At 48.4% G+C, this 16,150-nt stretch overlaps 1 protein-coding gene across 3 annotated transcripts in view; it reads right to left on the bottom strand.

The window, feature by feature from the left end:
• The window catches only part of ELP1 (elongator acetyltransferase complex subunit 1), a 2,667,893-nt gene that overhangs the window by 2,008,774 nt on the left and 642,969 nt on the right, over positions 1-16,150 (bottom strand). For all 3 annotated transcript variants that reach the window (XM_069630608.1, XM_069630606.1, XM_069630607.1), the window contains exon 9: positions 15,557-15,680. In XM_069630608.1, the coding sequence (XP_069486709.1) occupies positions 15,557-15,680 (124 nt within the window). The remainder of the gene's footprint in view (positions 1-15,556; positions 15,681-16,150) is intronic.

Raw genomic sequence — 16,150 nt, 5'->3', positions numbered from 1 at the left:
ACTTGCGGCTATGACACTAATTGCTCAGAGATGGAGGAGTGTTAATGTACCGACCTTTCATGACTGGCTGCAGAGGCTATGGGACACGGTCGCTCTAGAGTGGGCGACCTATGCTATGAATGGGGAGTTGTCGAAATTTGCGGGGGATTGGGGAGCGACGCTGGCCTTCCTAATAGACTATTACAGGGTAACCTGGTGCCCCCAATGCCTCAAGATCGTAGACCTGCAGTAAGCTCAACAAACTCGCCCAAGCGGGAGCGGCCCTGGAAAGAAGGCGGAAATCGCCCTGGGGGGGAAGGTTTGGGGAATTGTTGTTCTCTTTCTTTCTTTATATTCATGTTATAAACTCAATAAAGAGATGTTTAAAAAAAAAGATAGAAAGAGGAGTGCGCCAAGGGTACCTGATGGCACCTCTTCTGTTAATTCTATTTATGGCAGATTTGCATCAATGGCGCAAGAGATAGGCCCAAGAACGCCAAAAATTGGAAATGTCAAAATTAATTGGCTAGCATATGCCGATGACGTGGTGGTCTTAGATCACTCAAGTTGGGCTGCAACACTTACTTTCTGCATTGGCGGACTATGCTTAAAAAAAAAACAACCTAACAATTCATCCAAAAAAGACCAAGGTATTGATTTTCAAACATCCTGAGAAGGCAATTAAGTCTTATACCTGGGAATTGGACAAACGGTCAATCGATATAGTAACAGAGCTCACTTACCTGGGTGCCAGAATTGAATCATTTCTGACGAAAAATAGTCTCCTAGCAGCCATTGATTTAAAAGCCATCAACTTAGGGTCGCAAATGAAAAGTATTAGATCAAGATTCGGTAAATTCTCGATTCTCCCATTGGCAAAATTTTATACCGGAAAGGTGGTTCCTATAATTCTATTTGGTTTGGATTCAAACCCATAATCAATGGATATAGAGTGGGAGAAAATTGAATTCAAGCTTTGGAAGAGAACCTTAAATCTGCCGAACTGTGTTCCCATAACCTGCCTTAGATATGAGTTGGGTCTGACCTTGTTAAGATCATGGATAGAGTGGAAATGGATTTCCATGTTTAGGCCAATTCTTGATCCACCGAGGAGCTCCCTCTATGAGGATGTGGCTGTGCTAATGCAAAGAGCGGATAATATGTTTCTCAATAAGCTAAGATCGAAATGTTCTGAGATATTGGTCTACTTAGATTGCACAGCTGAACTCCTAGTCCAAAATCCTGGTAAAGTAAAAGAACGCATTAAACAAAGGGATTGGATAAGGACGATTGATGAAATGAGGACGGCTAAGATCTCCTCGTCATTCAAATTGATGGACAAACGAAGATCTTTACTGCCCACTTATTTAAACAAGTCATCAAATCCGGTCTCAAGGTCAGAATCCTTGAGGTTTAGATTGAACCTGCTTCAAACGCTAGAGAGTCTGTCTATCAGCGATAAAGATGAGCATACCACTGATTTATGTGACGAAAAAGAACGTCAGTCAATCAAACATCTATTATCGAAATGCTCTGGTACGTGGGATATGAGAGTGGCTAGATTCCAGACATTTGTTCACGATGTGCGCTGGCTTAGTTCTGATGAGTTCCAGGATAGACTAGCCTCAGGCAACGAAACCTTTCTGACAGCTGAAGTTGTCACACTACTGAAAGAACTGGAGTTGGGAGTGGAACCAAATCCAATAAGAGTCAAAGATAAATGGACGAGGTGCTCTCGTCTCTACGGTTATTCAGTGGTGGGGGTCACAATGGTTTAAGCCGTTGAGCGGCCTACCCTGAGAACCACCCATTTGATTCTATTAAAATAAGATTTCTAGTGTTTATAGTGTTTATACTTGTTTGCTTAGTCAGTGCAAAGTTATGTGATGCTTTGTTATGATTTATGCTTCTGTCTTTCTGTTTTTATCTATTTTTTTCTCTTTAGACATTTATGTCTTAAATGTTGTAAATGTGTTAAAGTCATAATTTTGGCTAAAACACACAAAGAAATAATAAAAAATAACTAAATAACTATATAATTCACAGATCAATGGGTAGGTTGTTCCACTCCATGAATGTGTGTAGCTCAAGCAATAGTAATAATCAATGCAATGGCAAGGGAGTCAGTAGTCCATGGGCTTCCTGTGGTCCTAGATGAACAAGTTACTTACTTACTGGTAACGATCTTTCGATTTGATGTTCCTCGAACGTATTCCACATCTTTGACATGTAATGTCCACAGCTGTGTACTTCAGAAACTGTTTCGGCAGAGGGCGTCTTGCGTCGGTTGATGTCGCTCAAAGGCCTCTGTCGCGGGCAACGTCACCGGATGTTGTAAATAGGACGCACGGCACTCGTAGACTCAGTTTATGTTTTTTCCTCCATAATGTGTGACATGCACATATCCAATGCCAGCTTGACTGCACATAGCCTTGCGAAAACGTAAGCAATCGCATAGAAAATTCTCCAGAGGGGCAGGCTGGGAGGGCGATGTGGAATACGTTGGAGGAACATCCAAACGAAAGAAAGCTACCACTAAGTAAGTAAATTGTTCTTCGAATGGATTGTGTCCTCCAACGTATTCCACATTGTGAGGTGGTCAAAGAGGCGATAGAGCCAAAGGAAGACATCATTCTAACAATCAGACCCAGCCAACAATAGGTTAAACCGGCAGGGTAAAGTAAAACTACATGTCCCATAAACCACTACAAGAAATTGAACCAAGGAGGGGGAAAGAACAGAATTAACAAGGGAAAACGGTATAGGTACAGTCCAGTCATGCAGTATAGTAGCCGGTACACCCAGAGAAGTACAGGGAGGGACGGCCAAACAGTGCATGGAACAGGGTGGATGGGGGAAGGAAAACGGGACTGCAGGTTTGGGAAGTGGGCGGGAAAGACGGGTGGAGGCTGAATGGAGGGGAGGAACAGAGTATGGGTTAAAAGAGGCACTGGAGAACTCACCAGGTGTCTCTCATTACAGCCCTGGCCGGAGACCACAGAGGAGTGGGAGGAATCCCCAGGTGATGTACATTGGGCGTACTAGGAGGCTTGAGGAGCGGCATCGCGGAGATCCATATCAAGAGGCGGTCTCGCTGCCAAGGGAGGTTCGAGGAGCGGCATCGCAGAGATCCCTATCGGAGGCGGACTCGCTGACAAGGAAAACCCGGCCGTTAGTCATTACAAAGGACAGTGCATTCCGTGGGCGTGGAACACAGTAAAGGGCGGCTTAGATGAAAGTGCCTGCAATTCACTCACTCACTGAGTAACCGCAACCAAGAACACTGTCTTGAAAGACAATCTCAAAGGACAAGAGTGCAAAGATTCAAAAGTAGCACCCAAGAGAAATTTCAAAACCAAATTCAAATCCCAAACCGGCACCTGGAAAGGGAACAGTGGGAACACATTAGTTAGTCCTTTAAGAAATTGAGAAATCAAAGGAATCTTAAAGTAAGAACATTCTTCAGACGAGCGCTTAAATATAGACAGCGCCGCCAGGTAACCTTTAATGGTACCCACTTGAAGGCCCCTGAGGGCCAAAGAAAGTAAGAAAGACAAAACCATAGGAATGGAACACTGAAAAGAATCAACATTGTGTCCTCTGCACCAGTCGCAAAACTTAAGGCCAACGGCAATGATACAGGGATTTTGTTGCTGGCCTTCTGGCCGAAAGCAACACCTCCATCACATCATCTGGGAGGTCCCAATCCTTATACCTCAACCTTTCAGATACCAAGCGTGAAGGTTGAGAGTCCTGACCTCTGGATGGAGAACCTGACCCCCCCCTCTTGCAAAGCAGGTCCTCTCAGTAGGGAAGACAGCGTGGAGGGCAGGTGGACATTTCTAGAAGGTACGGGTACCACCCTCTCCTGGCCCAATCCGGAGCAATGAGGATCATGTGGGAACTGAAGCTCTGTAACACCCTCAACACTTGAGGAATGACTGGGACTGTAGGAAACGCGTACAGCAGTGGAAAAGACCAATCCACTACGAATGCGTTTCTCTAAGGTTCCTCTCTGAGGAAATTCCCTTGAGCAGAATCTCTTGCACTACTGGGTTGGCACTGGTGGCGAAGAGATCCACTTGTGGGGTTCCCCAAAGGGCGAAGATCTCCAGAAGGACTTCCTGAGCCAACTCCCACTCGTGAGAGATCGTGCTCTGCCTGCTCAGTGCGTCCGACGCCGTATTTGCATCTCTGGCCAGATAAACTGCCGCAAGCGAAATACCTTGCAGGATTGCCCAGAACCAGAGCTGTGTTGCCTCTCTGCACAAGGGGAGTGACACTACCCACCTTTTTTGTTGAGGTAATGCATTGTCACTGTGTTGTCTGTCATGATCAGGACACTCTTCCCCTGTACAAACGGCAAAAAAGCCTTCAGGGCTAGCCTGATGGCTCTCAGCTCTAACAGGTTTATGTGGAGTTTGGACTCCGAAGGAGACCAACGACCACTGGCGGTCAAGTCGTCGGTATGAGCGTCCCATCCTGTGAGGGAAGCATCCATCACTACAGTCACCTCCGGGCATGGTTGCCAAAACGGCTCCCCCTTCATCAGGTTCCCTTCGTTTGCCAACCACAGAAGATCCTGGGAGACCGAGATTGGAATCTAAACGGGATCCGACATCTTGCCTGAGAACTGTGACCACTGCATCCTGAGGGACCACTGCAGGGATCTCATCCTCAGCCTGGCCTCTGGCACCAGAAAAATGCAGGATGCCATGAGGCCTGGCAACCTTAAGAATTCGAAAGCCGGGAGAGTCTGGGCATGTTGAAACATGTCCACCATCGGCACAATGTGATGAGCCCTCACCTTGGGAGGCGAGCACTTCCCCAAGGACGTGTCTAACACAGCCCCGACGTACTGGAGTTGTTTGGAAGGTGTCAGATACGACTTCTTGAAATTGAGGGAGAAGCCCAGCCTGTGGAGAGAGCGGCAGGTGATACATAGGTGATTCAAAGCTTGCTCGGGAGAGCGTGCCCGTATCAGATAGTCGTCCAGGTAGGTGTAGATGTGAATCTCCCCCCTCGCCTGAGGTACACAGCCACCACCACCATTAGCTTGGTGAAGACCCTCTGGGCGGAGGTCAATCCGAATGGCAGGACCCGAAACTGAATGTGCGAGTCGCCAGCCGCAAACCTCAGGTACTTTCTGTGCTTGGGATGAATCGGCACATGAAACTAAGCATCCTGTAGATCCAGAGACACCAACCAATCCTGAAGTTGAAGGGCCTGTAGGACTTGAGAAAGAGTAATCATCTTGAATTTGTCCATCCTGAGAAGTTTGTTCAACCACCGCAAGTCCAGGATGGGTCTCAATCCCCCGTCTTTCTTTGGGATAAAAAAATATGGGGAATACCATCCCTTGTTCCTCTCCGCTACAGGCACTGGTTCTATAACGCCTTTCTCTAGCAGAGTCAAGATTTCCTGCACAAGGAGCGGATCCGGAAGAGATTTCCTGCTGGATTGTCGTGAGGCCGCTTTAGAAAGGAAAGGCAGTAGCCATGGGCTATTGTATCCAGAACCCACGCATCCGAAGTAATGGCTCGCCTTTCTTCGAGATGCTGAGACAGTCTGCCCCCAAACCGGCGAACCATGGGACACGGCCTCATGACTGTTTTGGAGCGGCAGCGCCTGAAGGCAAAGAGGCAGTTGCCTGAGCGGCTTTGGCACCTCTATTTCCTTGTCCACCACGGGCACCTTTTCGCTGACCCCTTTGACTGACGGCTCCTTTCGTCCTACCAAAGGAGTAGTAACGAAAAGAGCCCTCCACTGCTGTCCCCTAGGACGAAAAGGCAGAGGTTGACGCACAGCTGTGCTTAAAGATTTTGCCACAGCTTTTGAGGTCTGCAATCTCTCAAGGCTCTCGTCAGCCTTGCTGCCAAACAAATGAGCGCCATCAAAGGGCATGTTCAAAAGACGGGCTTGCACATCCGGAGCAAAACCCGACTTCCGAAACCATGCAAATCTGCGCATCACGGTGCTCGTAGCCATGGACCTGTTGACACTATCCGCAGTATCCAACCCAGACTGAAGGGATTCACACATGGCTACCTTGCTATCCTGAACAATAGCCAGAAAGCCATCCCTTTCATCCCCTTCGGGAATGTGCTGCGCCTCCAACAACATACAATTCCATAGAGTGTGTGAAAATTTTGCCAGGGCACAAGTGGAGTTGGCCGACCTGAATGCCATACTCGCAGCTGACAATACCTTGCGGGCCCATCTATCCACACGCTTATCATCCCTATGAGGAGGGATGGTAGGGTACGCCGCCTGCTTTGAGATAGCCGTGGCTGCCTGGACCACCAAACTCTCTGGAGTGGGGTGAGTGGACAGGTAGCGGGTCACTACAGGATGGGCGGTCAGAGACTTGTTCACCGCCGGATTAGTCGCTGGGCCGTCCCAATTCACAGTCATGCTCTTTTGCAAAGCCATATGAAATGGCAACATAGGGTTGGTAAGCAGACCCTGATCCAAAATATCCATAAAAATCATCCTTATGGAAGGAACCAAGATGGCCGCCGGGGTGAGGAGTCGCAGCTAAACAGCGCTCCGCCCGGGCCGCCGAAAACAGCACGACCGAAGCCGTGACGGGCCGTCCCTCGGCCCCCCCCAGACTACCAAGCTGCCCCCCCATACCCCCCCCCAGCGAGGAAACAGGCGCTGAGGACGGACGTGCGCCGCTGAGGAGCGAGGCGGCCGCCCCCTCCCCCATCGGGGCCGAAAGAACTTGTCCTGCAGCATCGGCCAGCGCGCGAGCGGGATCGGGGACATCGCGGATCCCGAGGAACGGAGCCGCCCCGCGCCGCCCCCGAGGAGAGGGGAGAGCGGCGTCCAGCGAAGCAGCTGCGGCGCCGGGAGACAGCAGCGCGAGCAGGGCGGACCGCGGGTGAGGAGCCGCGGGGGCCGCCCTGCACGGAGCGCACAGGAAGACACCGAAACGAAGGTGAGCAGGCCCGGGGGGGGGCCAGAAGCGAAGCGCCAGCCCGTGCGCACATACCCCGAGGGGGGGGGGGGACTCACAGGAAGGAGGAAAAAAAAAAAAAAAAAAAAAAACTCTCTGGCACCAACCATTTTCCCCCTGGGACACTGGGAGCCCCCTCACGAGTACCCCAACAAGACAGGGGTGAAGAAAGGGGGGAACCCAGGAGGGTGAAGTACTCTCTCTGGCACCAACCATTTTCCCCCGGGGACACTAGGAGCCACCTCACAAGTACCCCAACAAGACAGGGGTGAAGAAAGGGGGGAACCCAGGAGGGTGAAGTACTCTCTCTGGCACCAACCATTTCCCCCTGGGATACTAGGAGCCATCTCACAAGTCCCCCAACAAGACAGGGGTGAAGAAAGGGAGGAACCCAGGAAGGTGAAGCACTCTCTTTGGCACCAACCATTTTCCCCCTGGGACACTAAGAGCCATCTCACAAGTCCCCCAACAAGACAGGGGTGAAGAAAGGGGGGAACCCAGGAAGGTGAAGCACAAGACCACAGGACCCACAACAATAAAGAACACCTTGGAGGGCAGGAAAGCGAGAAGCCCCCATCGAAGGGTCACAAGAAGGCGCAGGAACCATATAGACTATCAGACGGAGAGTCCTACCATGTCTACAGCAAAAGGAAAGGGGAACCCCATCCAGCAAACTCCCCAAACAGCGAAACAGGGGGCCGACATTCTACAAATGTGGTCAACAGAGGGGACACCACAACCGAGAGGAAGAACCCAGGGAGACCCCATGGGAGAAGCAGAACCACTATCCCAACAACAGCAACCACTGACCAGGGAAGACATGCAAACCTGGTTCATGGACCTGCAGGAGAAATTCATGTCCACAGTTCAGGAACAATTCACATCCATGAAGAACGAAATGAAACAGGCGGTACAAGATATGAGATTGGACATAAACAACCTAGAAGAAAGAACAGATACTGTGGAAAAAACGGTGCAAAATCTTGAAGAAGACATGAGACAAACAAGTGAAACGCAAGAACACCTGGTGACACTAACTCACAACTTGGAACTACAATGTGAGGATTTAGAGAACCGCTCCAGACGCTCCAACATCCGAATCAAGAACATGGTGGAATCAGTGCTGGACAAAGATCTGAAGGAGGCGGTGAAGGAGGTGTTCAGAGACATCCTGGGAACACAAGACATCGAGGATATCGGAATCGACAGAATCCACAGGGTAGGACCGAAAAGAGCGGGGGCCCCAGGGGAAAGACCACGTGATGTTCTGGTGGCGCTATCCTCCTACCCGCAGAAAGAGCAAATCCTAAGGAGAGCCAGGGAATTGGAACATATTAAAATGAATGGGCATGACATCCAACAGTATCAGAACCTGGCACTAATAACCCTCCAAAAAAGAAGAGCAATGGCCCCACTGGTGAAAGTGCTCATTGAAAAACAAATTCGCTACAAATGGACCTTCCCGTTTGGCTTATTGTTCACATGGGAAGGAAAACAGAAAAGAGTGACCACGCTGGAAGAAGGCCTCAGCACGATGGGACTACAAGACGAAGAGATGGAGCAGGGGGAGGCTACAAACAGGAGAGCCCGAACGAGAACACCGATGGGCTGGGAATCCACCAAGCGGAAGAATGCAAATCCAGGGAGAGACACCCGGAGAAAGGTGCCATGAGGAATACAAGTAAATACATGCCTGGGGGCCAGACACGGACACGATGCCACTAAAGACCCAGTCGGGGGGGGACGTGGGAGCGGAGCGGAACGGACATTTCAAGGAGGGCGGCCTGGCCGAGACCCAACGGTCTGGAACCAGGTAAAGACAAATGGTTCAGTGGGGTTTAGGAATCCCCATAACATACCCCCCGAGGGTATGGAGGGCAGGGAGCGAAGGGCGCAACGCCCTAGCGTCAATAGGAACCCTCGCCCTACTCGGGGGACAGTTCGGTTGGTTTAAAGTTCAAAGTTGGGGGGGAAGGGAAGTTCAAGGGATGGGAAGGGATCGGATGAAACAAAGAGTTGAATCGGGAACAGAACGGGACCGGAGGCAAGGACATACAAACAAAATAGAATGGGGATGATACGCTTTATGACCTACAACATCAGAGGCATGAACCACCCAACAAAAAGAACGAAACTGGAGAAACAATTCAAAAGGGGGAAGGCGGATGTCCTGCTCCTCCAGGAAACCCATATCAAAACTAAAGATAAGCACAAAATGCGGATAAAAGGATATAAAATATGGGCACAGGCAACGACAACAGAAAAAAAAGCAGGAGTCCTGATAGCGATAAAAGAAGGAAAGGACGTAAAACCACTAGACACCATAACTGATAAGGAAGGGAGGTACGCCTTTACCAACGTAGAGATTGAAGGTTGTCGCATGACGCTCGCCTCAATATATGCACCCAATCAGGGACAGGATGGCTTCCTCAGGAACGCACTATCGAAACTGGAAGATTTCGCTAGAGGAGAGGTGATACTGGGGGGGGACTTTAATCTGGCATGGAACCCTATGTTAGATAGGAGCGCAGGAAACACACATGGACAGGGGGCGCCATCAAAACGTTTGAAACAGCAAATGGACCAAATGGCTCTGAACGATGTCTGGAGGGAACTGAAGGGCGAACAGAGGGGGTACACCTATTTCTCACATGTTCACAACACTATGTCCAGGATCGACTATCTCTGGGTGTCAGTGGGGCTACTGGGAAAGATACAAGGGCTAGATAAGGGCTCTATAACCCTCTCGGATCATGCCCCTCTATGGGTAGACATGACTCTCCCAGGGAGGAAGAGCGGGCTATGGAAATGGAGGCTACCACAGGAGCTGATCCATGACCCAGTGGCAGGGGAGGCCATAAGGGAAATGATAGCAGAATACTTCTTACAAAATGATACGGGGGAGGTCGCAATGAGCGCAGTCTGGGACGCGTTTAAAGCAGTCTTGAGGGGGAAGATGATAGCGATGAAAATCACGAGAGACAAACAAAGGGATCAGTGGGAAAAAGAACTGGAAAAAACAATTGAGGAGATCCAAGAGAAATTGACGACTCAACCCACAAAGATATTAAAAAAATCTCTGAAACATACACAAGGCCAACTAGAGATGTTACGTACAAAGGGCGCAGAAAGGAATCTACTCTATCTGAAACAGAGATATTATATAAGAGCGAACAAAGCAGATAGACTCATGGCACGACAACTAAGGGCAAAACAAAAAGAAACAACGATTAAGGCCATATGCGATGCGAAAGGCGCCACTCATACTTCTACGCACGACATGGGGGAAACAATGAGGCAATATTATCAAACGCTCTACTCCACAGAGCACCCCGATATAAACGCCCAGACTTCATACCTAGAGGCCCTAAAGATCCCGAAAATCTCAGAAGAAGACAAGCAGGCACTAGAGACCCCTATCAGTGAAGAAGAAGTCACTAAAGCCATAAAAGGACTCCCAAGTAACAAAGCTCCAGGCCCGGATGGGTTTACGGCCCCATTTTATAAAAAATACGCAGACATACTAACCCCGACCCTAACAAGACTCCTAAACTCATTCAAAGACACCGGCAATGTGACCCCCACAATGAATGAAGCGAAGGTGCTGGTGTTTCATAAACCAGGCAAAGATCCAACTAATCCCACATCATACAGACCAATCTCCCTAATCAACCTAGATGCAAAAATATATACTAAAATCCTGGCAACAAGGCTATCCCCGCTCCTCCCTAAACTGATTAGTGAGGATCAATCAGGCTTCATTCCAGGCAGGCAGACCCACGATAATACTAGGAGGCTAGCCCACCTGATCGAAAAAATAGGGATAACCCGCACCCCAGCGATACTACTGTCAGTAGACGCCGAGAAGGCCTTCGATAGAGTGGAGTGGTCCATACTGTTTAGAGTTCTGGAATCCATGGGGTTTGGGGAAAAATATATCGCGAGTATTAGAGCAAACTACAATTCCCCATCCAGCAGAATAGCCATTAATGGCGAGCTTACGGGCAAGGTAACGATAACGAGAGGAACGAAACAGGGCTGTCCCCTATCACCACTATTGTACGCTCTCTTCTTAGAACCCCTCCTAATTAAAATAAGAGAGTCAATACACATTAAAGGGATAGAAATGGCGGGTCACCAACACAAAGTAATTGCGTATGCAGACGATATGCTAATAACCTTAGAGGACCCTGAATCTACTTTATCGGCCACAGTTAGAGAACTAGAAAACTATGGGACCATCTCTGGCCTAAAAATAAATAGGAAAAAATCAGAGATCCTCATCCTGGCAGGGGATAGAACGAACATAGAAAAGCAGGCAAAAACACTGGACCTCAAGATAGCACAGAAAAGCATTAAATATTTGGGAATGAGTATACCCCCAAAAATAGAACAATTCTACGGGGAAAACTACCCGTCGCTAATCTTAAACATCCGAAGAGAATTAAACAGATGGAACCCACTACAGATATCCTGGTGGGGTAGAATACAATCAATCAAGATGACCATCCTCCCAAAGGTACTATATTATTTTCAGGCTCTCCCAGTGGGGGTCCCAGACACGTTCTTCAAAACCTTAACAAAAATGGTATCGTTATACATATGGAAAGGGAAAACACCGAGAATTGCCAGAAAGGTCCTCACGGCCCCAACCAGAGAAGGAGGAATGGCGCTACCCCACTTTAGAAAATACTATCAGGCAGCACAGCTCAAAGTTCTAAGGGAGTGGGTGGGGGAGGATCCGCAACAGATATGGGCCAAACAAGACAGAGCAGTAGCAAGGACCCCACTGGTAGAACTTCTCTGGAAACAGAAGCAGCACAGGCATGAAAATCTAAGGCTAAGCGAAATCATGAAAACCACGTTAGAAGCATGGGATAGCCAAACAAAAAAAGGCATAATGACCACAGCGATAGGACCCTTTACACCCATCTGTAGAAACCCACTATTTCCACCGGGGATGGAACAAGGGGCATATGACACATGGGAGAAAGCGGGCATTACTAAAATAGGAGAGATGTTCATGGACAAGGAAATCATCCCCCTGGAGTCGTGCGTGGCAACCACGAGAATCCCTAAAAGCGATAGATACAGATATGAACAGCTAAAACACTGGCTCAACTCTCCAATAATCACCGAGGCAGCAACCAGGGACCTTACAGGGTTCGAAACATACATCATATCCAACACGGGGGAGAGAAAGTGGGTTTCAACGTTATACAAATACATAAACTCACAAGGGGAAAGCATTAAATGGTCATACAGAATAAAATGGGGCAGAACACTGGGGGAGGAACCAACAGATAAACAATGGGAGGATCTATGGAAACAGATCCCCAGAATGACCCGCTCGGCACAAACCAGGGAGATGTGGGTCAAAATAATGACACAGTGGCACTACACTCCAGAGAGGCTCCACACAATGTACCCTAACACGTCCAGCCACTTCTGGAGAGGATGTGACGAAGTGGGGACTTGGAGACACATATGGCATGACTGTAAAGGCATAAAACCCTTTTGGGAAGAAGTGAAAAACGAGATGGGCAAAATATTCCCGGATGAGGGGCTGATGGGAGAGAAGGTCTGGCTCTGTGGAATCAAAGACGACACAGCAAGGCAATACAGCAAAACGCAATGGAGATCATTCATGGGACTACTCATTGCAGCTTGGACCACCATTGCACAGAACTGGAAAAATAAAAATACCCCACTGACCTACACCTGGCTACAGAAAGTTTGGGCCCATATAACAATGGAAAAAATTACTCACAAACTCCAAGGAACAGGAGACCAATTTGTAAGAGAATGGGAAGGGACCCTGCAATACCTCCAGTCAGACTTTATGGAGCAATGGTGCCCCCATAACATAAAAATATCAGACATATTTAACGCTTAACAGGATCCCTGGACAAAATGACTCCATCCATCCCGTGGGGAGGGAGGGGAGAGGGGGGGGAAGGGAATGTTATAAGATTCAATGTTAACTTCTTCATGTAATATTTATGTAAAACTAATAAAAAATAAGTTTAAAAAAAAAAAAAAAAAAAAAAAATCATCCTTATCAAACTGCACAGGAGGTCTGGACCAGCCCAAATACTCCACGTCTCTTGACATAAGTCATCAATATGAGGAGTCGGCATACTCACCTGGATCAGGTCTGCCGAACTCCAGCTCAGGTGAAGTGTCAATACCACTTGCATTGTGCAAAGTGTCAAAAAGATCCTCCATCCGACTCTCCTTGGAAATGAGGCTGTGAGGAACATTTGGGGTCCCATACTGGAGACCAAAAGGGGCATCATCCTCCCTCCTCCTCATAAATGGCAGTGAGGGACTTAAAAAAATCCTTCTTCGGCAGAGGAGTACACCTTTTCTCAGTCACAGTCTTCAACGACTTAGAAATTGTCTTCCTCAGAGGGTCCACGGTCACAGGGACCTCCCCGGTAAAATTGGGCCAGACGGCACTGACGGTGTACATGGCTCTGACGTCGACAATGGCGTTGACGGCATCGAGGGCCTGACCGGGGTTGAAGACCTGACAGGCACACTTGACAGGCACGGTGCCGATGGCATCGCTGCCTTCGATGGCCTAGGCTGCCTTCGATGGCCTAGAGGACTTTAAAGGCTTCGCTGGTGACGAAGACCTTGACAGGGCGCGTCTCAGGTGATCTTTCGATGCCTTGTCCGAACGGGACCTCGAAGACCTCCCGATGTTTATCACACCGTTTACCCGGGCTAGAGGGCGCGGGAGTATCCGGCCGAGAACAGTCCTTGCCGGCTTTGTCAGAAGGTGCAGGCAGAACGGTGCCAACTTTATGGAATATTTTCATCATCTCCACCCGGAAAGCATCCCACTCCGCTGGGGTTGATGATTTGGACGGGCATACCATCCTTTTCGTGGAAGCGTCTGACGAAGACGAGGAAGGCGACCGATGGCGCTGTTTCCTTGAATGCCTTGACGAGTAAGAGTGGCGGGAACTACTCCTAGACCTTGACCGCTTGGGCCTTTTTCCTCTGAGGAGAGTCCCCTCTCGACTCATCGGTCGAAGGCCCAGCAGGCTGGGACTTACGGGGCTTGGTCACCTTTCCTACCTTGAGTTTCCCCTTTTGTTCCCACAAGGCCTTTGCAGTCAACGACTGGCACATGGAATCCGTGTCATGGCCCTCACTGAGGCACCACAGACAAACCCAATGCAGATCTGTGATCGACATCTTGGAGCCGCAGGTCCCGACATTTCTTAAAGCCGGACAGCGGGGTTGTCGGGGTAGAAGATGAAAGCATATTCGATAACTTCACAGAAACCACGAGGCACGCCAAATTTTACAAAGCAAACACGTTTGTGGAAAAAACTGAACTGAGGCTACGGGTGCCATGCGTGCTACTTATAACATCTGATGATGTCACCCTCGACGGAGGCCATCAAGGGACATCGATACAACGCCATCGACGCAGGGCGCCCTCTGCCGAAAAACTTCACAAGCAGCCGGTCTGTGGACATTACATGTCATAGATGAGGAATACATTGGAGGACACAATCCATTCAAAAGGGAAGCATAATTCTCGTCTCCGTGTCTTTAATAGAATCTAGACTCCCCAGAGCTGTACACCTGGGTAATCTTCATTATCACTAAAAATGTATTAACAGTTAAACAGCTGCCATATTACTTCATCTGTGAACACTAACAGAAAAATAAAACATCTGAGATTAAATCATTGTGGATTACCCCCCGAAGTGTAGAAGATGTAGTGGGGAGCCTGCTGACTTTTTCTATGTAGCTTGGGGATGCCCGTGCATTAGAGGCTTCTGGAGGCAGGTGGAGGAGGCGGCGAGGAATATGCTATCCACACAACGGGAATTTTCACCTGAGCTATGGCTATTGGCCCTAATTGAAGGGGGATCCCATACTGAGAGGAGATTACTGGGTATGGCAGTGGGGGTCGCCAGGCATCTGGTGGCCAGGAAATGGGGGAAGAGGAGCCCCCCCGACTTTTAACTCCTGGCTAGATTGTATGAAACTGTGTGAGCTGAGGGAATCCAGATACTCTATGGGAATGCCATCCACAAGCCGCCCGTTGGATTACTGCCCGCCATTTCGGCGATACCTAGCAGACATGGAGGCTGGATCTCCCTGCCCTGGATCGGGTCAGGATGAACTTCTAAGCACCGGAGGTTATGGTGATCATGGACCCTAGATTAACTATGGGTGACAAGAGACTTCTTGAGGGGTTGTAACCTATTGCTTTTTTTCTGGAAACATGTTTTGTGACGGTGTTCGGAGTGGGTGGGTGAGCGAGACAAGTGTTAGTGGGTGGGATGTGGGCGGGAGGGGGGAGTTGGAGGGCCAGTTGATTTGTGTTTTGTTTGAATGTGAAATTTAATAAAGAAAGATTTTTTAAAAAAAATAATCTTGTAGAGAACGAAGTGAAATGTATAATCTGATATACTCAGGCAGCTTTCAGAGACTAGTGTGCTAAAATGAACACAAATTGCTATAAATGAGTTTTTTATTGTGAAAACATACTGGGCAAAATTCATCTATTGTGTCATTTGAGCAATCGAACAAGCATATGTTTACAAAATGACTACTTTAAAATTTAGGAACTGATCCAGCACCCACCTTTACTTGTCCTTTTTGAAAGGGTAGTGTAAACTCGCCATGCAAGAGCCCGTTCTTCTCCATGAACACAACGCAATGCTTATTGGGTTTGCTCTGTGTGGATGCAATGAGGCTGCCAGAAGGTCTTGCAAGAAATACAAAAAAACATTTCCATTTAGCGAATGCAAGCTTTCCATTTGTGTTAAAGAATACTAAAGATGTTGGTAGTAAAGATGAGACCATAAAACGATATAACTAAAAGATACAGTATTGCTGACACATTGCATCACCATTATGAGTCAAAATCATCCCAGAGAAATGCTGATGTAGCTGCAGAGGATACAGTCTATTGTTTGGCCAGTATGTGTTTCAATGTTATCCAAAAAAGACCTTCACGCATGTTCTCTGAAACATTTATGCTCTGCTGGATGGCATACCCAGAGCTTTGCTGCACCACCGGTTATATAACTCTCACCTGGGGAAGTGAGCAGGCATAAGCGCTGGGTTCGAGCCTCATGGATACACCATCCTTTAATATTTTTGTTTTTATCCCTGCCATTTAGCGGGAACTCTAATAAACTGCAACATATCAAATACAGTAGCTTGTTATATAAA

This window comes from Ambystoma mexicanum, chromosome 6q, assembly GCF_040938575.1.
Source record: "Ambystoma mexicanum isolate Mex_15411 chromosome 6q, UKY_AmexF1_1, whole genome shotgun sequence".
NCBI lineage: Eukaryota > Metazoa > Chordata > Amphibia > Caudata > Ambystomatidae > Ambystoma > Ambystoma mexicanum.
This window is presented reverse-complemented; position numbering and strand designations above follow the sequence as displayed.